Source organism: Tinamus guttatus, unplaced genomic scaffold, assembly GCF_059628265.1.
Source record: "Tinamus guttatus ecotype Peru unplaced genomic scaffold, ASM5962826v1 Tinamus_guttatus_pri_ptg000211l, whole genome shotgun sequence".
In the NCBI taxonomy this organism is placed as follows: domain Eukaryota; kingdom Metazoa; phylum Chordata; class Aves; order Tinamiformes; family Tinamidae; genus Tinamus; species Tinamus guttatus.
The window spans coordinates 3,256,091-3,281,856 of NW_028288745.1; the positions used below are offsets into that span (position 1 = coordinate 3,256,091).

Consider the following 25,766-nt stretch of genomic DNA (forward strand, 5'->3'; position numbering starts at 1 on the left):
TCTTAGGGGTGCCAGCATAATTACTATGAGGATGCCAAAGCCTACGGATTCAAAAATAAATTGATTATAGTTGCTGCAGAAACTGCTGGAAATGGTTTATATAATTTTATTGTTCCACTCAGAGCTTATTACCGACCAAAGAAAGAACTAAATCCTATTGTATTACTCCTGGATAACCCGTATGTAGATTTTATTATTTTGTTTTCTGATACATTTTCAAATCAATTTGGCATTATTTTGATAGATGGTTACTCTTCATATAGCTAGCTTAAAATCCAAAACATTATGGCACATCTTTGAGAAAGGCTGGTGACAAAAATAATACAATGCATTAACTGGCTTGTACTAAATTGAGTTGCTGATTACAAATGGTCAGTTTGAATTTAAATGATCTTGTTCTTTGTGGGCAATATTTAAATTAAAATTCCTTATAGTATCCCAAATTACATTAATATTATTGCATCACAGTAAAACTAAAATACTTTACAAACACTGTTTAAAAAAAAAATCTATGTAACAGTAGTTCAGACACCAAAAACCTACTTACACTTAATGGCCTGTTTTATTTCAGAAGAGACTGTACTAGAGTGAGCGATATGTAAAATGCTACACATAACTGGGGGCAAAACTTAAAATGGACTAAACACTACATTACAGGAATCACCCACTAAAACAAATCTCGATTTAAAATTCCTCAGGAACCTTCTCTCTCCCATTTCCGCCAAATTCCACTTGAACACATCCTCCTGAAAACTCCAGGAAAACCTCCTGCAGTTAGCAAACCTCCTCCTCCAAAACCAAAGACATGTTAGGAAACATTTCTTTACCTTTCCCACAGGTTTTTATAGCATTAGAAGTAACAGAAAAATAACATATGTGATACATAGGTTTACATACATCTCTGAGTCCAAGAAAAGCAATCTTAAAGCACAGTTTCTCAACTGTGTCTTTTTTCCACTTCTCAAACTGGGGTTAGAAAGGAAAAAAAACATACCAAAATCATAAAGGCCAAACAAACTTTCACAGAGGGCATCCAGAGAGAGATAATGCCCCACAGCAAGAATGATGTCTGCCTGGTCTTGGTAAGGCTGCAGGAATCTTCAGAGAGTACTTAAACCTCTCAGACATCACAGTAATCTGTTTTACTGCTGTATCTGTCTGGAAATCTCTGGAATTCTTAGTAGCTGTTTGATAGTAGTTATTAATGAAGTAGCCATTTAAAACTTCAGACGAAATCTTGTATGGGAAGACTAAATATTTATAATCAGACACTGAATGAGACTTTTCCCAAACATTTTGCAGCATTGTAAGTTGCTCAAGTACTTACAATCTCCATTTGAAAAACAGACAGATAGAGAACATTAAATCAAACTATGACAAGAAGAAAAGACAATGGCAGCAGTAGCATGTAGGCTCTGATTCCAGGCTGATGATTTTCCTCTATATGTATATGTTCTAGTTTATTATAAGTGATTTATTATAAAAAAATAGATCTTTAATGAAGCAGTATATACCTGTATTTGCAAAAGAGAAAGTAATTTAATTATAATTTATAATATGACATAAATTACACAAATTGTTAAAGGTCTAAACAATTATTTTAAAGACTTCTGATTTGCAAATTTCATATTAGATGGTATTTAAGATTAGACATGCAAGTACACAGTGCCCTCTAGTGCTTATTCTCTTTTTCAGGGTAGTGCTTTACTTGGTATATTGATATATATTTGTACGCCATTGTCACATTTTAAGCCTAAAAATGCCACTTCTCAGCATAAGGTAGAAACCATGTCTGCTAATTAAGCTCACACTGTTAGTGTTGTTTCTCTTTACACAGCATTTGCAGTGACTCCTATGAAAGGCATCAGTTCTCTGGGGCCACAGGAGCCCAGCTGAAAGGCACGGTGGTGCTTTTCTACTGCCCCAGGTGGAATCCAGGCTGCCATTCAAGTCAAGCAGCACACTGCAGTTAACCACTTTTAATTAAAATTACCTCCTCCTTGCTGCTATGTGCCTATTTTCTCTAGTTATGTAGGCAATCTGTTACGGCACGCTCATTCTACATGGCATGTTGATACCTATACATTTCGTGGGTTTTAAGATATCAGGTTTTTTTGAATATGTGATGACACCTATAAAGTAAGTTTTATGACTAAAAACCAATACAATAAAATAGATATTTTGATTCCGCATTCCTTTTTGAAAATGAAGTGTTACCTAACGTTATTGAACCATTGACTTGAAAGGAGCTAATTTCTCTAAAGCCTAATAATCATTGGATTCCACTTCACATTTTTATTAAAAGTTTTCATGGCTTGTTTTAATTATCCTTATGTCATGCATCGGAATCATGCATGCAGAGCGTCTTTGTCATCATTCATTCTTATAAGATATTTGGAATTGAACTGTGCCATAAAATTTTTGATTTAAAGGCATTTATTAATAAATATTAATTCTGATCACTCTTTATGATCAGGACAACTGTCGATTCATAGCTTTCTACAAACCTGTTTCCTATTTACAATACTAAATTATACTGCCAAAGTTTTAAAAAACTTTTTTCTTAAACAAGCTACCACTGTATTGATGTACTCTAGTAGAGATGCTGCTTTTGTGATGTTGTGTTTCACTTTGTAATCCCATCTGCTGCTTAGGCCAGATATGCATTTTCTGGATGCAATCTGTTGGTTTCCAATGGTTTACTACATGGTGGGCTCTATCGACAAGTAGGTGAAATAACCGTTAGAAAACTTAACATTGTAGTGCTCAGTGGTCTCGTGTGTATCGTGATTGCATGCTCAAGTTTGGTGTCGTACTCGAAGATGATTTTTTGCATGCATAGTTTGTGTCAGTGTGCAATACTTTTGGACTTCAAATTTCTGGCTACTAAAGAAATCATTAGTGAAAAATATCTCATTTGTAGTTTACACAGCCACTGGTAATACTATCAAAAGCTTTAATTAATAATATGTCTTTGAGGGTTAGTAGCCAGGGAGTGCAGGTTAGCTTCAAAACAGAGGATTAAAATAACACATATTTAGGTGCATTAATACAATTCTAGAAACTGCCAGATTATAGCTCTGATTCTAGTGCCATCCTGTTCTCAGTTATTTGTTGGCATGAAAATATTGACTAAGGTTTTGTAAAGATGCCTACAGGATGCAGAAAGTACTACTAATAATGATAATGGCAGTTTAAAATGTGCCTAACAGGCTTCGCTTTCCGCTACTTAAAATATCTCCTACACTTAGATTTCTGTTCTAACCTCTTCTAATACATAATTGCAAATATAGGTTTAGTACCTTTAATGAGAAAATCAGACAGAAACAAGAGAAGATGGGCTCATTAGCTGTTTAGTAAGCTCCTATGTCCAGAGTATCAATTCAAACATAAAAGTTTACTACATCTAATACTGGGTTGGGAGTCCACGGTGGAAATCAAGGAAGTTTTGCCCTGCTCTGAGTTACTGGAATCCAGCTTTTCAATGCAAATTCTGGATACTGAATGCATTTCATTCTGGATTTGGTACCATATGGGTTTTAAAAACACTCACCTTGGTAATATCATAGCCATTGAGAGATTTGCAATGACTCTATAAAAATATTTTTCGCTTTCTAGATTAACTCTCTCTCATCCAAAAAAGGTATCTTAGCTAACAAATATTTACGAATCTCTCTCAATTCCACAACACTTATAAAAAGAATTTATACTGGCAGAATAATTGAATTGGCTCAAAGCATCACGAATAATTAATAACCCAATGTTGTGAACCTGTTTTTACTAGCAAGGAAAATTAAGTTTCATTAAAATTTACTTCTTTATCTTTCAAAAAGGAAAGTGCCATTTCCTTCCTAAAGTGATGATTTTTCAATTTCCCAGATGATTTTTCACACCAATTTTAGAATTAAATGCATAAAAATGAAGTGCTTTGAAGCAAGTATTAAAACAGAATTCCAGTTTTACATAAGCGTGTGGATCATTTTGGGCAATGCAGTTACTTTAACCTCAGGTGCAACAACATAAATTAGAACTGACCATCATATTCCGTAAATGTTTTTCAGTGTCTGTTTGTATAAATAACAAGACCTTTAAAAAAATGAGGTTCGTATTTTTTTCCGATGTTTCTGAATATCTTAAATTATGCAGAAACATGTTTATTAACACTCTGAAAGGGAAATATAATTGATATATGGGGAAAAAACACCCAAAACATTTTAAAGCTTTTTTTTTTCTCCTCAGAAATAATACCTGCAATGAGGTAAATAGGTTGTTGTAGCACCAGAACGTACAGCCTACTCACGTAATTCTTAAATTCTTATAATAAGTTAAAACAAATTTATCTTTTGCGTGAAGGGAGAGGGATCTTGGAAAGGGGCCCCCTGATACTCATTCTGTGGGACATCAAGAATTTTTCATATTATATATGTTCATTGAAACAATATACTTAACATAGGTTACACAGGAAATTGTGGTATGTATATAGAGATGTTAAAATAGAGAGAATCAGAAATTCAGTGTATAATTTACCAATTCCAGACAACCACAATGTTTAAGAGTTCCATATTTAAGTTGCTTGCTTGTGTCTTTCTCCCTCTTTCTCTTTACAAAAGCCTAGATGACTTATTAAGATGTGGGGTCACCTTTGCAGCTAACATGGTGGTGGTGGACAAAGAAAGTACAATGAGTGCTGAGGAAGAATACATGGCAGATGCCAAGACTATAGTGAATGTCCAAACACTTTTCAGGTAAGAGACTTTTACAATCTCTCACACCTTTATTAATTATGAAATATTTAACTCTGTCTTTTATTCATATTGTTTATATCTTATAATAATATTTATATTATAATAATATTTACAAAACTTTTATATATATTATTTTCCTTTATGCAAAGTAAGCTTTCACTAACATGCACTTAAATTTTATGTGGGTAAGCCTCCTCTTGCTGTCCTGTGCTTAGTGATAAACTCAGCTTCTTGACATACCAAGGTATTTGCCTGAAATCTCAACTGAAATTCGGTACATCCCAAAAAACTGAATGATGATTTCAAAAGTCATCTTGTCAGGTTCAGGGGTGGGGAAGCGGGGACAGAATATTCTAGGACCCTAAGATCTAGGACCCAAGAGAAATGGAGGAAGAAATGGAGGGATGCTTCAGTGCAGCAGTATTGCAATGCAGTACTAAGCCAAGTATGAAAAGCAGATCCTTCTGAAGTTGAAACTATGACTTTAGCAAGGTATGCTAACATATTAGTAGTAAGTGTTTACATTTGGAATTTTTAATTTTGAACGAGAATTAGGTAAATAGGTTAAACAAGCTGAGGTCTCCTAATTTAATTTATTCTCACTGAAGTCTTACTTAGTGTTAAATGTCTTGATTCAATAAGTACTGAATGATATATGCTACAGTAAACTCTGAAAAAGTTCCTAGTTACTTACGAAGAAAAAACAAAATAAAAAACACACACACACACACACACAAAATGCACTACAAGCTAAGCACAAAATGCCTCCTGAATTTGAGACCTACTTCCTGTGGTTCATTCTAATCACATGTGGGCAAGGATGACTGAAGGATTAGTCCTTTGCTATAGTTCAATATCATTCCATATCACTACCCTTTTCTGTGTCAAAGCCTCTAGACTTAAACAGAAATGCATAGTGAGTCTTTCGAATCTGACAGTTTTTATAAAATATAAGCTCATGGAAACAAAACAATTTCAATATAGATTTTTTTAATGCAGTCGCCTGTGACGATGCAGTTAAATGCAGCTTGCGTTACGGCATGTACTGAAAAGAAAAACAGTATTACCTAAGAAACCTTTATTCTGTCCTTTTTTAAAAAAACTTGGACTTTTGAATATGCACCTTATGCAGAGATGTATGTGTATTTTCATAATTACACTAATTTTATAATCATTTAACTTAATGTATGTGTCATTAAAGTGTACTCGTAACCTTGGTGCACTAGGCTATCTCACTGAGGCTTTTGCATAGATCATATTTTCCAATATTTTCCAGTATAAAATGGAAGACCTGAGTAATACAAAAAAAAAAGTGAAATATCATTTGTGTTTTACCTTGTTAAAAACAAAGAATCAAAAAGATCAGCAGTGCTACACAATACATACCATAAGATATGTATACAATTACAACGGCTATCTAATCATTCACTTGTCCTGCACTATGCTTACACTAGATGGCAGATTTAACTCATATATAAAATATATTTCTGGTTCTGGATAATTTTAGGTTATATGATCCCTTTTATAAATGTTAAAGAAATTAAGATAAATATCTTGCTTTCTGACTTAACACTGTCTTTTCAGAAAACTTTGTAAACTTTCACAAGTATTGTGATTCATATTTTTTTAATTTTTTCCACTTTACTAAAACACCCTATGTTTACTGAATTTGAATATAACCTCAAAGTTATATAATAACTAAATAACTAAATTAGAAATAAGTAAATTTCGGGGAAAGGTATGAGGTAACATGAGGTTACCTGTTCTATAGAACAAACTGCATTCATTGCATCAAGTAAATAGCCTGGTAAGCATACTTTAAGAATATTTTTAAAGGTTTTTCATTATTTAACAAGAGTTATTAATGTAAAAAAAATAAATAAGAAGTCATAAACTGTTGCGTTAAAGATTGAAAACCACCAAGATTTTGCTGAGACATGCTCTTCCCTTATAGCATTACTGAAAAAAATGACACCTAAGGCACACTAAGTAGAATGATTCAGAAGACAGAGGCTAATCGGCTTTATTGATTTGATCGACTCAGATCAATTTGCCTCCCTGAGGCTGCAGTTGTGTCTGAAAAGATGAAGGAAACGTGTTGCGATACTGATCAGCCTCCTAGACTGCCAGTGCTAATAAACATTTCTGACATTATCCCTGGATTCACGTAAATCAATAATCTCACTTTGCTGAGAGTTGTTCCTACCAGCCTGCAATTAGAAGAGGGATGCACCATTTAAAACATGACTACGTTATTAGTCATTAAACATTTCCTTTAAGGCTATAAATTGCCACGTATCAGTTAAAATAGCAATTCAGCATCAAGTCATGTCTTCTTTCCCTCTAATTAGGGCTTTCTCCTCCCCATCCACTCCTTATTTAGCAGAATGGGATAGAAAACAGGGACATGGGCATGGAAACAGTTTGCCCTGGTATGGAAAGCCTGCAGGCAGGGTGCCTTACACCAAGGCAAGAGGCCATCGAGCCTTATGTACAGTCATCTCCCCTAATGCTTCTAGAATGCACTCAAGTAAAGTAGGAATTTTACTGATGCTTATTTTGAAACTGATTTCCTTATAGAAATCTGTTTGCGTAGCCTAAACCCAGCTTTAACTGTAACCTAATAACCTAAAATTTCTCTGTAAGTTACGTCCATTTTATCACTAGATCAACTAGAAACTCCCAAACAGCAAAAGCTTAATTAATTTTATACTTTAAGAAACAGAACTAATGCAGAAGAAAACATAATTTAAAAGATGAAATTCCTTTCTTTTCCTCAGAACTTTAACAAGTTTCTTGAGCTACCTAACAGGTAGAAGTCCATGCTTACAGTGTGTAACAACATCAGCACTTTACAGATTTTAGTATAACTCAGCATACAAGTGAAGAGATAACCATAGTTATGAGAGGCACCTGTGGTATCATGTATTTAACCTATGCATGTAGAACCCAAGGTGCTTAATCTGTAGCAGGTCATAAGCAGATCTGGCATAACAGCACTGCAACTCCTGCAGTTTGTATCAAAGTCTGAATAAGAGAGTTGGGCAGCACAGAAACCTGGGGTGTATGCACAATGCTTTTTAAACTATAGTGCACACAAATGGTAATTTCTAATTATTCAAATTCTCACCAAGTTTAACTCCGTTTTTCCTTATATGATCACATTTAATATTTGGTTATTCAGAAAGATGATAACCTCTAGCATTTCTACCATATTATCATAGACTGTTCAGAACATGTTTGAGGTCCAGTTATCATTACAAGCCAAGCGACCTCCATCCTTGGAGAGTTTCAAGGCCCAATGGGATAAAACCCTGAAGCAACTTGGTCTGAACTCACAGCTTACCCTGCTTTGAGAAGGGCCTTTCACTAGAGATCTCCTAGCTTCTTTCCAACCTGATTTATCCCATGCATTTTCCTGTAAACAGCATCAGCTTTGAATTCATTAGATTCTATAATAATCTCAATCATGTTTGCAAATCTTTGCTAATTAGACCAGCTGTTCATATTCACCCACCACTAACAGCCATTTGTTTTAGTTTTAACCAAGAACCTTCCAAACTGAATCATTTGGGAGAAAATGCTTTATAATGCTGAATCACTGGCACTAAGGACTAGGACAAGTCAGGCAGTGGTTGCCATTTAGAACTTGCTGATTCAGAAGGCACTTTCAAGACATGCACAGTTCTCCAAGCTGCAATCAGTAGCACAAACATATTGGCTTTTTTCCTTGTGACAGCACTTAACGAGAGTCTCTTCATTAGCGTCCTCCAGTCATTTTATCATGATGTAGACAGTATTTCCTAGCTTTGTGTAGTGAAGAGGAAAAAAAGCATGACAGTCATTCTGGAAAGATCTGATATAAAAAGGGACTTACATGATTGCAAAAAATGCCACCTTCTTCTGTGAGGAGGAAAAAAATGCAGCAAATCTTATCAAAACAGTTACTGGTTGCACTAATTTGAGAACTGTACACCTCTGACTTGAAAGACTCAATCTGTTTGTCTGCTCCCTTTAAATTTTATAAATGAAGAATGACAGTTGATATTGATGGTGAAGATTGGCCAATGTAAGAGGTAAAGCAAATTTTTAAATAAGGAATTGATGAATCCAGTTGCCCTCAATTATAGAGAGCTTCAGCAGGAGAAAACAGATCATGGGAAATGTTCAGCATTAATTCCCAAATGAAAATCAGCTGCTTAGAAGGAGGCTTCCTTTGGGCAACCAGGAATGTTAGAACTGAAAATTAGTAATCACCTTCAACATATGTGTACAGCAATCCATATCTCCAGTGTAAAGCATTACTAGGACTTGATTTTGCTTCCCAGTATAATTTTTCGAAGCAAGTGAATAGAGACTGGGCCTTAGCAGTTAAGTTTGGTGCCTTTCTTGGCAAATATTCCTTTACATTGAATACACTAGGCATAATCTAGGCTTTTATATAAAACCTATTATGCAACCCAAGGAATGGAACCTTTCTTTCTACCTGGTTTTAGAAAAATACCAAAAGCTATTTCAGGATTTTAAGACATTTTCATGTGTCCAAACTGATAATGTATATTCTAATGCTTATTTACTAAGTCTGTTTTCATAACATATTCATAATTTCTACAAAGGTCCTCTGTATTCATGCAAATTGCAGACTGTTCCAAAAAGATCAGAACATTTTAGAACTGATAAAAGAAGGATTTCTTCCAATGAAACAGCTACAGAAGCTAAAAATGCTTTAAAGAAGGGAACATCTTGATTCTAAGATGAATTTTCAACACTAAAAAGCCAAAACATCTGGCCTATGGGTTTAGGCAAGGTATAAATAAATACCGATTATTCAGATTAGTTATAATCATCACTCTACATTTTGTGCCATTCTCTTTATTCCAGTACATCTCTTTAAAAATAGAGAAAATATTAAATGGAAAGTTTTGTCTCACTTCTATATACTACCTTCTGTGTCAAGGGAGGCAATGAGGAGGATGGTGCTGGCCTCTTTTCAGTGGTGGCCACTGACAGAACTAGAGGAAACGGCCAGAAACTGAAGCACCAAAAGTTCCACAGGAACTGAAGGAAAAATTTCCTAACAGTGAGGGTGCCAGAGCACTGGAACAGGCTGCCCAGAGAGGTTGTGGAGTCTCCTTCTCTGGAGATCTTCAAACCCGCTTGGACGCAGTCCTGGGCCACGTGCTCTAGGTGACCCTGTGTGTGCAGGGGGGTTGGACTAGATGACCTCTAGAGGTCCCTTCCAACCTTAAGCATTCTATGATTCTATGAAATGCCTTCCGGTATTCTTGAGCAAATAAAATGTCACACCTGGCACTTATATTTATGCTGTTGCTAAAGGTAGAGTACAGAGGAGCTCTAGTCAGCTTTCGGAGATGCTCATTACTTGTTGGGATGCTGATTTCCCTTGAATACAGCACTTGAGATAGTATATCTGCTTGCCTTTCTGCCCCAGAAAGTACACTCTGACGCCCTGTAAATACAAGACACTGCTTTATAGCTTCTGAATAGTGGAATTAAGAACAACATCATACAGAGATTGTTCAAGTAATATGCTTGCTTTATACTATGAAACCAGACAGTTACTAAAAACTAGTTGTGCTCTGCCAACGGAAAGTGACTAACTAACCTGATTTTGGAGGAAGCTAAGAGAATCTTCCACGATTCGCAAATACCCTAAGGCCATAAAACTGTCAGAAACTGCTAGCTTCCCCATAAAGGTGCTATACATATAACATCTGGAATCTAGAGTTTTATTTCAAATTATTTAGTATTTGGATAACCTAAATTAGAAAACTTTCTACTCATCAGAGTGCTGAGATCTGTGCGTGTAGTGGGCAGGTTCTTTAATCTGCTTCATAAAAATCTGGGTAGTGCAGACACTACCCCACTGCTTTTCTTTATTGTTATTATTGAAAGTCTAAGTTACTGCAAAGTAATGTATTTTGCAAACATTTTATATATGCAAATATTGCAAAATGAGAATACAAGTATTCAAATAAAATTTATGGTAACTAAAATACATAGTTCCTCCCAGCATTAAAATATTTATAAACTCAACATCTGAATATATGTTTTGTGCTGGTAATCTACAGAGAATGCTTTGTACAATTCTCTGCTATTATACCAGCATTTCATTGTGCCAAATGCCACAAGTCTTGGGCAGTTCATTAAAAACATAGACGTGAACAAAAACACACAGCATTACTGCAGAGCCATACAATTGTGCATTGTCATAATAAGGCCTATAACTGTAGCATTCTTTCAAAATACAGGTTGTTCTCAAGCCTAAGCATTATTACAGAACTAACTCACCCAGCCAATATGAGATTCATGCAGTTCAGAGCCAAAGACTGCTACTCGCTTGCTCTATCCAAACTGGAAAAGGTAAGGTGCTTTTTTTTTTTTTTTTTTTTTTTTTTATAAATGTAATTATTCTACTCCCTCCCTGATTTTGTAGAAACTCTTCCAAAACAAATGGAAGCAGTGAAACCACATTAGTTGCAAGTAATACAGTAATTGTTTTGTTTTTCTCCTAAATTCTATCCTCATTAATGAATGAAATTTGATTTCTATATTTCTGCCACTTTACAAGATAAAAATCAATGTGCCAACTATTTTGATAATATAGGTGTACACACATTTTACTTAAGCAAATTTAAATATTTTTATATAACTATTTGAAGCTGATAATATTTTCCAAGAAGCTGTCAGATCATTAATATGGAAAATATTTAACTGACTAAACACTTCTCATTTTAGAACTACTAAAATGGTAAGTCCTTCAATTTTAGTGAATGTGCTCTTTTTTTCAAACTGGGGAACAGGAAGGCTCTGAGGCTTAGGAATGTGTAGCTTAATAGCCAGATCAAGGTGTGATCCCAGGCCTGTTCAAAATGCTATTGCTAAAACACTAGGTATAGTCCAGAGAAATTCTTTTCTCACAGATGATCTGACCTATCTACCTCTGGACTCCACAAAACTTTCAGCTTCTCCACTAGGATCTTTCAGGCCTTTTTCTGAGTTACTTTGTTAGAGAAAGACAGATGTTATCGAGAAGCCAGCATTCAAGGACAGAGATCTTTCACTTCACTCATTTGTTCTCCTGCTATCGAACTAGATTGTTAGATTCTCTCACATAGCTCCCACAATGTCCTTACCTCATATATAAAGATTGTAACTTCTACATCTTCATTTACTGTACAGTTGCAAAAGTTGTGGATATATGTTGGAAGCTGAACCGTTAAATAAGTTATCTAAATTATGGTGGGGTGAAACAAAGGTAGATAAATTATCTCCAAGGAAGAACATTTTCTTCATTGCCATTGAAGTTGCCTGCTGTTGATATTTCCCATTCATTTCATTTTAACATTTGCCGGGAACACTTCACAGGTGGTGCTGTAGTTCATTAGACTTTTCAGAACTCCCTCATGCAAAATGAAAAGCAATTAAAAACTTGAGTGAAAATTATCTGATGCAGTCAAATGTACAGTTGATTGTTATTTCGACATTAAGTGCCCTTTTTTTAAATAAATAAATAAATAAATAAAAAGACTACAAAAGCCAGAAAAGTTGTCTTCAGCTAACAGTCAAACACACATGGAAAATCAACTTTACAACCTAATGGGCTGCAGAATAAAGATATGCAAATCAGAGAAGTCCATCTGCTGTTACAGCTGCAAGATTCCTTCTTTTAAAAATAAAGCTGAACTTGACTGAGCATTGACATGAGAGAAAGGGAGAGAGGAGGGGAAAAAAAAAAAAAAGTAGTGAAGAAAGAGGGGAAAAAAAAAGAGCCTGAACTTCAAACATTTTCTCCATTTACCGTAAATGAGAAAAACATGAACTGACCACACCACCTTTCTTGAAAGAAAGGATTTTTAGTGTCCTGGATGAGCTTCACACTAGTTTTCTATGATCTTTATTTTGCATGTAAAATTTCTGTGCACCCTTTGAAGGATGGAAGCTCTATGCCTTTGAATTGTCATTTTAAAGTACATGCATTTATATCTTTTAAACAAACCAATACTGTGATTTTGTATCCTCTGCAGGAGTAAACACATATATATTAGGTGAGTGGCAATCTATCTCAGAGACCCAAGTGCATTTGTTGTGATGCACAGAAAGGCAGATTGATTTTCCCAGCTCCCATTTAGATTTGAAGTAGCAAACGGTTAGTGTGCGTTAATGGCATGTGGTATTTTGAAACAGTCAGAGCAGTATCTGAAAATAGGTATAACTTGAAATGGATCTCTGTTGATTTAGATCCACTACAGTTCTGACCAAAACTGTATAAACCATAACCCCACTGATTTGGCTGCTGAACTGACAGATCTTCAGAAAGCTCTTCCACATCAGCAACAGAAAATTAACCTGTTGTAGTCAAACAACGTAGAACAGAAGAGATTAAGAACAAACAGCTCAAAATATCATAAACTACTCTGGAAAGGAAATTACAGCATCGCAGGTTTACCACAACGAACAAGACAGTTCATGACTCCCCAGTACTCCCCTGTCTGTTACCTTTGTATCCTCCAGCACAACCCCCAGGTTAGGTCCCACTCCCTGTTCTTGAGTGTTCACTGTGGCTATTTTGCCTTGTTGGTTCACAGCAGTCAGAGCCTGCCATGACAGTTCCCATAGTACTGTCTAAATCGCGAGTATTTAAATCAAACAGGCCCTAGACCTCTTTAAACAACTGACAGACTGTCCAAACAAGGTTTTAGGTTAGTCTGGGGTTGTACTTCTCGTCACTGGTATGACAGTATTAATTGTTTTAAAGGAATATGTATGTATTTATTTTTTAATAATAACAAGATAAAATCAAGGTAAATGAAGAAGCCTAAAAAGGATTTTATGTAAATATAAGGGGCTAAAAAATAGGGAAGTAAACAGAAAAGCTTATTAACTTGATCTTCTAGACAGAAATTCTCTAATATTCTCTTCTACGACATGTAAACCCAGGAGAAAAAAGTAATTAACTTGAAATTAAACGGTGTATGTAGGTGTGCTACGTGCTAAGAACTTCACAACTGCAAATGTACGGTTGCTACTATTTAAAAAAAAAAAAAAAAAAAAAAAGAACTCCGTAACCCTGAGCAAAGTCATAACCATAGGGAGATAACTGAGGAAAACAAATATCTCCATCTATAAACAGCTTTATCTCATATATTTGGAGTTCTACAGGACACACTCATGCCATATTCTTTATTCATGTTTCTGGAGATGACCTATGCTGTTGCTCTAACTAATTATAAACCCTTGCTGGTGACTGAATTCCAGGAAAAAATGTGAATTCAGGAATTCCAGTGTCAGGAAAAGAGCTGCTGGGCATCAAACTTAACGTGAAATAAAACTGTTGGGGCCATCCTGACATATTTCTGGCTTCTACAGCTGCTGTATTCTCTGGGAAGCCAGTGAGACTGCAGGTAATAAAGCAGAAATTCAATACATTATGCCTTAGTAAAAACTGTATTTCTCACTAAACCCTTAAGCAAGAGGCAAGAAAAGTCAAACTCTAATAAAAAAGACAGAGAAGAAATGATCTAAGTTTAATATAAAAATAAGCCTACAATCTTCCATTTTAAAAAAAGCCAAAGAAATGTCTTTATCTTCAGAATCTTGGATAAAAACCAAATTAGTCCCAAAATATTGCTTGCTTTTCCTCACCTTTCTTGGCACAATACCAGAATCTGCTGCAAATTATTCTAAACAGATGGAAAGATAAACATAATACCCTTAGTTACCTGATGTGAAAACAGTCACTTCACAGCCAGTTCCATATAAAATATTTTATAGCAGGAATTTAAAAGGATTTAATTTAATTGTAGAAGCAGTAAATATGCATGTAATTTTCATTTCAAAGGACTCGATGTGGAACAAATCATAAAACATTTGCCATAATGCACACTCCAAATTTTAATTTGTAATGAAAATGGGAGAATATCTCCAACTTTGTCCAATCACACTAAAAAGGAAAGGACTTAAGAGCTACAAAAGGAATTCATAAGCTCTTGTTTCTGTGACTAGTTACACCAATAAGCACAAGGATGTGCTCTTGTAAATAAGATATGGTTAGAGAGATGATGTTTTTAATAAGTAATATTGCTCTTCATACACTTCCTTTTTCAATTTCCTGGGTAAAATTACTCCTTACCTGCTTTGTTATTAGAAGTACGAAACACTCTAATAACACTCCTTTGTTGTTGTTATGGACAAAACCATCGGAGCTTGTGCAGGGCGGGTATAAGTTTGTTTTTGTTATATGCATGTCTTCCTTGGAGGCAAGGGGATCAAAGACTCAGAAAAATGTCACAGAAAAAAAGGAGACTATAAAATACAGTATTGCTCTGCTCACACAGAAACAAAAAATAAACTAGGAAAAAGAAAAAAAATCAACATTGACATGCTTATTTTGCTGTGTGTTTTTGTCTTTTTTGTTTGTTTGTTTGTTTGTGACATCCATTTCAACTCATCTAAAGCCCTAGAAACCAACGTGTACAAGGTCTATCCAAACCCAACAGGGGTTACAGAACACTGCAATTCAACAAAAACACATTTGGATGATGCGCTAGTTGGAGCACAGTGTTCATTTGCATGTAAATGTCTTTAATTTCAAGATTTGCGACATTTCTCTACCTTGTGAACACATCTTACTCTTCATGACATTTCTGAACTGAAAGTTTGATGCTTTCTCTCTTCTTGAGATAGCAGAAAAAAACACTTCTAACGTGCTTTAATCAAAACTATATTTTATAATATATATTACTTAATCAAATGTATATTATATCAAAATTATATTCACAGAAAAGGGATTTTATATTGTAATATCTTTTAAGGTATTATCAATTTGATGTTATTACTATAATCCTTTCTAAACCAGTACTAAAATTTCTCTTTTTTTTTAATTCCTGAACAGAAAGAACGGGAAAAAGGGTCTAATCTGGCATTTATGTTTCGCCTGCCCTTTGCCGCTGGCAGGGTTTTCAGCATCAGTATGTTGGACACGCTGCTTTATCAGGTACCGGGAATTACAGTGTGCCTCATCTTGCCACAAACAGGCATTGCCACCACCTATTTGCTATTTGCACTCCGTTGGTATACGACCCTGTTGATTCTCCTGTGCTTGTTTACTTGGATGTTTGGTGCATTAAAAGTTTTCAGTTCTACTTGAAAATTAATTCCCTGAAGGAAATTTCAAGGTACAGGGAAAAATTCCTGGAGCTAAGCTTTTCTCACAAACTCATTAATATATAGAATAGGCAGAAAACGAAGATTAGCCAACAGATGCAAATCCCTTCACCGAATTCTATGTATTTTAGAAATAAATTTGCTCATGAAGCAGGTTTTTAAATGCAGAATGTCAATGCTAAATATTGCATTATTTAAAAACAGTAAATAAACCAGGATGCTTTTATAGAAGCAGTTTGTCATCATCATCTTCTCCCAGCACATAAATACCAAGTATTTTATATTTGTTCCTAGCCATGATCAATCATGCTTTGGTTTGACAGAGTGAAGCTATTCACTCCAGCTCCATAAAACCAAAAGACAGCACTTCTTATGCACAGAACTCTTAACTAACTGTAATTAACTATAAATTCACACTTAAGCCTAACACCTTACTTCTGTTGATTCATCGTTCTTAGTTTTCGTGCTGCTACAAAAATCCTTATTATGCCTTAGCCTCCAATTCCTGACTGACCGATTCATGCAAACACACAACAAAGAAAAAAACAAACCTTATTTGTTAGTAGATTCAACACTCCAATCTCTATTTCTTCAATGTTATTAACACACTTGAGAGATAGAGACTGATCGTAACTGTAAACCCACACATGTACAATTTCTTTGAAAACGTATTAATAGTTACCTGCTTGCCTGCTCATTAAAACTTCTTTCTTTCTTCTCTCTCTCTAAAAATCCTGTAGTCATTTGTGAAAGATTATATGATCTCTATCACACGGCTTCTGCTGGGACTTGATACTACACCAGGATCTGGGTTTCTTTGTTCTGTAAGTTAAAAAATAAATAAATAAAATCAGATTAATGGAAAGTACCAGAAAATAATCTGTAGCATTTGCAAAATGTCACTATTTTCCATGTGCACTGGATTCTCATATGAAAGCCCAAGAAGCCTGCTTCCTTTTTCATCAGAGAAGAAATTATGACAACTAAGTAGAAAACTTGTGAATTTTAACTGCTTCCAAAGGAAAAAAAAAAAAAATCCCATCTCCACCCCAGGAAGAAAACCCAATGCATTCTTTAAGATGTAAAGAAAAATAGCAAAGAATGGAAAAACACGGAAAGAATAAATGATTTTATATGAAATAAGAATGACAGTTTGGCAACCAAGACAGTTGAACCTCTGGGACCCATGATTATCTATAAAGCTAGTCATGAAGCATTTGAGATGAATACAACTACACATACAGCATATAGGCAAGCATTCCCAAGTTCTTGCCCCCCTTTCCTCTCTGCAAATTCTGGTCTAAAGAACATGCAGGTCACAGCATTCAGGATAACCCTATGTTCTTCAGTCTTTCTATTACTTGTTTCTTACTACTGGTGCCTAATTCATTCCTTTAAGATTTATTTGGATACAAACACTGGATGAAAGATATGCAAGTTTTCATGTATTTATAAAACTATATAAGAAAATGATAGAAGCCATTTCATATGACACAACCTTTTGCACTACACTATCTCCAAGAAAGGAGAGAGCAAAGAAAAGGGACAGCGTCTACAGATTTAATAGAAATTTAAGATGTTTTTGTGGATTAATGGTGCAGTACTACAGTACACTAACTACCAGAAGATGTTTAATTTTCCAAATTTTTCAACAATAGGATAGTGAACAAGAAATGAAATTAAAGACTTCCTTCCGTTTTTTTTTTTTTTTTTGTTCAGATGAAAATAACAGAGGAAGATCTGTGGATTAGAACATATGCCAGGCTGTATCAAAAACTGTGCTCTTCTACGGGAGACATTCCGATAGGAGTCTACAGGACGGAATCCCAAAAGCTTACAACATCTGAGGTATGTCAGTTTATTATACCTTTTATGTGGATTTGATTACACTTACAACATTCTTTGGTCCTCATAAGATTCTAAAGCACTTAATAAAAGACTACTGGGAATGCAGTGGGTCTCCCCATGATCCCTCTGGCTACATGAACACAGACACGTAAACACAGGGCTCTCATTCTTATTCAGACCCCCTGAATACCCAGACCCAGGCTACATCTTGATTTTTATTCTGGTTATTTATAGGGAACTGATGGATCAGTGAGGACAGCTTCAGCAGTAGTAAGAGAAGTAATAGTTGGCTCTAGTATATGAACTTGAGTATACAAACTAATACTGATATCTAACAACCAGGTCCTGTAGTAGGTATGTCACAGGAAGGCGGTGTTAGTATTTCAATATTCGTGTGATTTTCTAACTATAAATCAGCAACTAGAGAATAAATTAGTGATACTGAAAATACTAGGGGATCTCTCTGAGTTTAGCTGCCAAACGGTGGTAGTTTTTGTATATGTGTATGTATATGTCTGTCATACATATGCATATTTCTCCCAACACAAATATAAGAGAATGATAAAACTGCATGATGATGATAACTTCTGCTAGAATCCATGCGCTAAGATTATACAACTGTAGCTTATACTTAACTGTCTGATAAAATACAGAGATTTTGAACTTCAAAATTTCTCATCCTAAATTGCTTAAGACAGATTTATAACATTCATGTTGTATTGTCACATTCATCTTCAACTATTCTTTATACTTTCCTCAGAAGTTTTGCTTTTTACCCTGAGTTTCCATCCTTCTCACACTTCTTTCTTACCATACAAAACTAAACATGTCCAACCCCTATTTTCTGAGGTTCTGTAAATGCTTTCAAAACCAACTATCGCCACTCAGACATTGGCTTGCAAGTAGTACATACTGTTTTTTTTACTCTGTATTTATTCCTTTATAAACTTCTTTTCTCTCTCTCTCTTTTGTAAGACTTCTGCAGGAGCTTTCATTTTCAAAACCAAAGTACAAAAATCCTGGCTACACCAGCTCAGATTCAACAGCCATGTATATTTGGTCACAAGTCATCAATTTCATAGCACTACCTATTTCTGAATTGTTAAAAAAAAGATTAAAGAAGAACCTAATACATTAAAAACACACACACAAAAATTAGAGTGCCTAAAATGGAGTGAAAAATTTTCAGTCCTTTGTAAACATTGGAAACTGGCTTCTTCAAAGTGCTTCTTCAATTTCTAAGTTTTCAGAAGTGGCTACTCAGCTGCTGACTCAATACTTTCCATTCAGCTGCTTTCTTGTAACCAGTAGTAATACACTCAGGTACATTCAAACTTAAAACATGATGCATATTAACCCCTTACCATCATTTAATATCATCTAGGATAACAGACCATTGTAACGCGACTATTTCAATCTGTTTATGTTACTTAGAACAGATTTTTGCATGCATACATTATACCAGTTTAGTAAGGTGCTATCCTATTACTGGTAATTCCCAAACTTGACAGATACCTGTTTTATGTCTTAACTTTATAATAAAGTCAAACAAAACATTTGTGGTAAGAGCTGGAAGCAAAATTTCTCTTGAAAGTACTTTTTTCAGCCCAGTCATACTCTATACTAATGGAAATTCAAGAATTTAGGATTGATTTATTATTATTTCACTAGTTCATTTGCAGTAATGCCGTATCCTCTCAGATGTTACACCTAAGATATCATTCTCTGTTCCATATGATTTTCCCACTACAAGCAGCCTTTGTTAAATACCACCTCCTTTCTAAAATGCTTATTTATGTGTGCTTACGTGCACAAGCACATCTAACACCCCACTCAGTTACATGGTCATACAATTCAAACCATATTCATTTCAGAAGAAAGCTTTCTTATTCCTTCTGTAATTTCTGTGCTTGCTGTTAAATCAGCCATGTTAAACCAACCATTTGCTCCTTTAGATTCACTTCTAAATTGTCTTGTTTTCTTTTTCCCCTTCCTTTGTCAGTCACGAGAAATGGCTTCACACGTAAGTATTTGTTTACCATCTGCCTGTTCCCAAGTTAAACTCAGGGAGTAAAATCCTTACTAGTTTTGAAAAACAGAATGGGTTTAATAAAGGCATATTGTGAGAGCATTTTCGATTAGCATCAAACTGTTACGTACATGGCAAAGCATTTATCTTTCAGTAGCACTTGCAGGAAAGGAAGCTTTGCAATAGACATCTGTTTGATTAAATTCAATATAAAATATCATTGTTCTTTACACAAACATCCTAAGTATCTGAAAGCTGATAGGATTTAGGTGGCGTGTCTCCAGGGAATTCCGAAAGTAAGAGATTGCCTTTAGTCTGCTGTAAATAAGAGCTAGTCAATGCAAACAGAAAAAGAAAAAATAGTGTCTTCCTCATACTCCCAGACTTACTCATGTTGAGCTGTAAGTTACTGACAGGAACTCTACAGATGAGAGGGGATAGGAGGAAGAGACAGGCCTCAAAGAGAGGTTTTATCCAACACTGATGAGGACAGCAGTGTCTTTGCTTTCAGAAGCCTGCTTGGTTTTGAATGGGGAAAGGCCCCTTAGAACCTCAGAGATCAAGAAATCAGTATCTCTTTGGATTGCTTTGTTCACAGATCACTTCCAATATATTGTAAATTTTCTGCTCTTTGGATTCAGAAGTGAAGCTTGCTCGGTTAATATAAGTAAGCTTTCTTCTATACAATTTGTTTTTCAGACTCATTTCCCAACATACACTCAGCCTTCTGAAATTACTAATTTGTAACTTGCTAATATGACTGCATGGATACCACTGAGGACTCCACTACTTTTTATTATTTCAATATCAGTAAAAGAGCTACCTTGCAAAGATCATAATGATAATTCAGCATTATAAAACAGTTTTTGGGAGAAAAAAACTAAAAAAAAATAGTTAATCTGACAGTGAAATTAAGATAACTATAAAAGTTGTCTCAAAATGTTTTCTATTTCATTTACTATGTGCTTATTGCATATGTTACCACTGCATGTGTAGCCCATTGACTTATTTCAGTACCTACTCAAGTGCTGGGTGCCATGAAGAAACTACTGCAGTAGCGGGTCAGATAATGGCCCTTCTGAGTGTTTTTGCTGTTGTTGCTACAATGCAATGCAACTTTGCCTGCATGTAGGAACCACAGGTCATCTCCTTGGCAAGGAGTGCCATAAGGCATGAGGGCTACGGCATCCCTCGCTAGGATCATACACGTAGGCATTAAATCAAGCTTAAATCAGGCATTCGGTAGTCAAAAGTACTTGGGAACTTGAGAAACAACAGTCACATTTCATCTGTGGTTCTAACCAGGGCACTCAATCTTGCAAAGTCAAACTGTTACTTGATGAATCCACAGCATATTTCTAAAAAGCAGTTATATAATTTGAATTTCCCAAAATATGCAAAGATTGTTAGAATGCAGACAATTGATCCGGAATAGATCCCTGCATTTAGGAAATGCAGTAAAAGACAACTAGAGTCCTCATTTTCAGAATCAAAATGTAAGCAAGCATTGTGTAACTGATTTTGCAATCAAGAAATGCATTTACATTATGAGTATTGCACATAAAAATTCAAAGTGTGTAGCACAGGATGCCCCATTTCAGCAATGGTTAACACCAACAGCTGAATCCCCTCAGCTCCCCTGCAACCAAATCACATGTTCACCAACCCTATCACAAAGATGAGAATATCTTTTTCTATTTCCATTTTTCAAAGCCCTCATCCTTCCTGTCATTTTCCTTTCAAGTCTCAAATCTCTATCAGTGTGGAAGAATGGGAAGACACCAAAGAACAATTTAATTATCGCAGTAACCATCGTAACTCGACGTCGAGCGACCAGTCCGATCACCCCTTGTTACGACGGAAAAGCATGCAGTGGGCCCGCCGGCTCAGCAGGAAGGTGCCCAGGCACTCCGGGAAAACAGCAGACAGGATAAGCCAGCAGCGAATGAACCTCTACAGGAGGTCAGAAAGGCAGGAACTTGCCGAACTTGTGAAAAACAGAATGAAGCATCTGGGTCTTTCTCCAGCAGGATATGGTAGGACTGTTGTAACAACTTACTAAAACATTAGTATTATGCCAGGTATACTTATTTTTAACCTTTTGCAGGCTGACATTGCCACTACAAAAAACTGTAGTGTTTTTACGTTTTTTACTGACAAAAAACGGATGGATTTTTTTTAATAAGTTCTATTGTGGTCCTCTCCTGTTTTCAGATGAAAAACACAGTACTGCATGTCGGTCACATTTATATTTTGCATGTGTTAGATATATAAGATGATTATATAAGCATTTCCCTCTCCCCCATTTTTTTTAAATTAAGTAAAAAAAAATTGTCCCAAGACAGTCATTTTTTAAATGTGTTTCACTGGCTCTGTAGGTGCTGTTTGTATCCAATAATCCTTTTCCTAACAAAGCCAATGTTGTCATTGAGAAGTCCTGTGACATCTTTTTTTAATACAGACTTATTAGATCTGGATCAAGATCTACTTCATTTGCAATATATTATTGGAATAATAGTTAAATGATTAAAGGTAACAAGAAATACCAATTTCTGTTTATAGTTTTCACCTTTCAACCTGTCAGCAGGGGTGATAAGAGAAAAAAAAAACATCACTTACTTGATACATATGGGAAATGGGGGGGATAAAGTATATTGCCCAATCTGTGAAAGCAGATAAGAATGCCGTGCAACTGGATGTACTCAGCACTAGCTGTGAGTTTGACTGTTCCACAGCTGGGGATGAAAATCCCTACTTCCCAAATACTAACATGACTAAGCTACGTGACAGACTAACTAAACTGAAATTACATTGCATTAAGAATTGCTACTAGCATTAAAAAAAAAAAAAAAAGCATATTTTTAGAGCATTCCTAAAGACTAAAGAAAATACATTGCATAAGCTATTATACTTTAAGAAATTTGTTTCACATTTCATGAGGCAAAGAAAAGGCAGGAAAAGCATAAATGAAAAACTGAAGCTCTGGCACATGCCAGAAGCATCTCCAAAACATCACAGTGCTGCATGTGAGGGTTGACCCTGCGTGTGCAGGGGGGTTGGACTAGATGATCTCTAGAGGTCCCTTCCAACCCCAAGCATTCTATGATTCTATGATTCTATGTGCCACTTCAAACTTGGGCTGTCACATTCTCTGTTGTGGCGCCTTCTCCCTGTCACCAGCAGCATCGTCCTCTCTAACTCCTCTAATATGTCCTTATAATTCTGCTGTACATTGAAGGTGGGATAGAAACTTTAGTCTTTATGTTCCTTCGAACCCATCGGAATGTCTGGTGGAGCCAAGCACACACTTATAGAATAGAAACTGAAGGCATCAAGTTGAAGAACATGTTTATACTGATGACAGAGAAATTTCCTCTGAAATGAGTGTAATGTAGAAGTATTTGTTCTGTAGAACTTATATGCCTGCACTGATTCCAGCATGAAGAGCAACATGAAGCAATAGAAACCTCTAGCGAGGTTTTAGAAAGCAAACACACACGAACACAGCACGCGGAGCTGACAGGCCATGCTTCTACCATGTACTGTAGTATATTATTATAGATCTAATACTGCTCTGAAAGTGGCACTGAGCCTGTTTTGTACTACCAGTGGCCAGGCATGGAAGGACTGCTTTCAGTACAAGCCATCATAACTCTTCAGTACTTAAGGAACAATGAATCCTTTCACTGTCATACAAGAATACAGTATATTACAACATTTTAAAATCTCAACTCAAAATATTCTATCACGTTGATATGAATTAAAGCTTCCAATTCTTAGCTATTACTTAGAATCACAACCTCAAATCCTAGCTATCTTCATGCTTCCCCAGCACCACCATGTAGTAGATTTTATGAGCATCTTTTGCCTCTACTCTTTAACCTCAGTCTTCTGTAGAAACTCTAGGAAGCTGAGTAAAGTTTCAAAATATAAGCATTATATAAGTAATAGTTTTAAAATATGAACATTAATGCCAACACTGTTTTTCCCCGGATGACATATTAAACATTCAAAGGAACACTATCATGGAACAATATTGTATCTACGTAATTTATAAGGGCTGTTACATAAATTTGGAAGTATAGCTTTTTGGATCAAAAATGCATCTGAAGAGTGGCAAGGGGAACATATTCCAGATATATAACTTCCTTTCAGTTAATTTAATGTTAATTACCAAATAATAAAGTGAGGATAAATGCAGGTAAATTTGAGGTAACTTCCCAAGATAAAGTGAAACAATTCTATGTTTAGTTGTGATAATGCTATTTGATATTTTAAGAACTGGCAACTCAAAAGATGCTATGTTAGATTGCTCCAATACAAGGACAGTTGAAAGAAAATCATGAAACTTATGACTAGTATCTGACGCTTTGTTCTAGACAACTCTATGAGCCAAAGACAATCTTTTATAAAAATAATTTTATAGCTCTGATACTCTGAACAATTGCTTTGCAAATACTCTAATTAATATGGTATCTGTTTTTTTGTCCTTTAGATGAAATGAATGACCATCAGAATACCCTCTCTTACATCCTGATCAATCCTTCTCCAGATACAAGATTAGAACTGAATGATATAGTGTAAGTTAAAGCAAGAAAAAGACCTGCAAAGTTGTTTGTTCATACTTCTGCCTCATTTTTATTTTACTGAATATTGTCCTGCTAGAAGACCTACTCCTGCAAAACAATAAAGGCTAAGATAGAGCTTCTGCTTAAACAGACATTAGATTTTACATATTGTTTTATATATCTACATGCACGCACACACAGTGTATATGCACACACACACACACACACACACAAACATGCTTTCTCTAGCAATCCTCTGTCCTTTGTATTCTCTGGTTCTTCCTTTACTCCCTGTGTGTATCAAAAATAATCCAAGCATAAACAAGTCTGCTGGACAGCTTCACAGAATTAATGTTTTCATTAGATTCTTGCTTTTAATTTAGCTAGCCAGTCTTAAAAGAAAGATCCAATTGGAACTAGACTGAGCAGCTTCAAAACAGTGTTCAAAGTTTTCCATCAAATCTTTTCAACAACAGTACATCAGTAGAAAGTTTTGTCCTTACGCATACCAAGTCTTCTCATCAAAAGTTTTTTTTTTTTTTTTTTTTTTTAATAATATAGATACTTGATCCGACCTGATCCTTTGACTTACGTTCCAAATACTGCACCCAGCCGAAAAGACAGTTTCTGCAATACAGTGGGACAAGACACCAGGGAAGAAACACAACTTTGATGTGCAACTCATTGAAAAATTAAGAGACAGTTTTATACGCATATGCTGTTTTCAGTATCCATTTTGAATGATATATTTCATGAAAATTTGAGAGCCAGAGAAAGTGATAATGGTAAGTGACCAGCTTTAGACAGATGGTGTCTACAAACTCTGATTTTCTGAACTGACTTGTAATACAATGCGAGTATCAATACAGTAAACAAACTTTGTTACCTTAACAGAATTATGAAAACTATCACTGTTTAATCAATATGAACAAATTATTTCAGAAGAACAGGTTCAGAAGGATTTCGCGTAGAAACTACGTATATTTATCACAGTGACAACATAGCAGTGACTGACTAAGCTCCCGACCTATATCCCGAAGCCACCTGATGCCTGTAGAAAGACTACGCACAACTTGTAGTAGTAAATATTTTGTTAATACCTACATGTGCCAATGAGGCTTTGTGTGTCAAGAATCCAGCCTTTCAGATAATTTTCAAGCTTAGCTTGTCATCAATTTATATTAGAACAATCAAATAGCAGTCCCATTATAGCTTATATCTGGCACCAAGATGTTTGAGAACACAGATTAGGTTGCACAACACAGCCTAGTCATACCATCGAGTTTCTAATTTGAGGCATCCACTGCAAAGGAAATTCAAGAGGATCCTATCTAGAAGGAGTTTCCATCATCTCATACAGGCATTTCAAGTTATAGCAGTGTTCAACTG

At 35.4% G+C, this 25,766-nt stretch overlaps 1 protein-coding gene across 2 annotated transcripts in view; it reads left to right on the top strand.

Moving 5' to 3' along the window:
• KCNT2 (potassium sodium-activated channel subfamily T member 2) overlaps nt 1-25,104 on the top strand; it is a 123,372-nt gene extending 98,268 nt beyond the window's left edge. Inside the window, exons 21-31 of one of the 2 annotated variants that reach the window (XM_088524392.1) lie at nt 7-179; nt 2,655-2,726; nt 4,611-4,745; nt 11,018-11,129; nt 15,661-15,762; nt 16,673-16,756; nt 17,652-17,780; nt 19,783-19,803; nt 21,554-21,845; nt 24,305-24,389; nt 24,939-25,104. In XM_088524392.1, coding sequence (XP_088380518.1) covers nt 7-179; nt 2,655-2,726; nt 4,611-4,745; nt 11,018-11,129; nt 15,661-15,762; nt 16,673-16,756; nt 17,652-17,780; nt 19,783-19,803; nt 21,554-21,845; nt 24,305-24,389; nt 24,939-25,050 — 1,317 coding nt within the window. In that variant the 3' untranslated portion in view covers nt 25,051-25,104. The remainder of the gene's footprint in view (nt 1-6; nt 180-2,654; nt 2,727-4,610; nt 4,746-11,017; nt 11,130-15,660; nt 15,763-16,672; nt 16,757-17,651; nt 17,781-19,782; nt 19,804-21,553; nt 21,846-24,304; nt 24,390-24,938) is intronic. The other variant, XM_088524393.1, reaches the window with a different exon arrangement.
• Nucleotides 25,105-25,766: the final 662 nt, after the last annotated feature.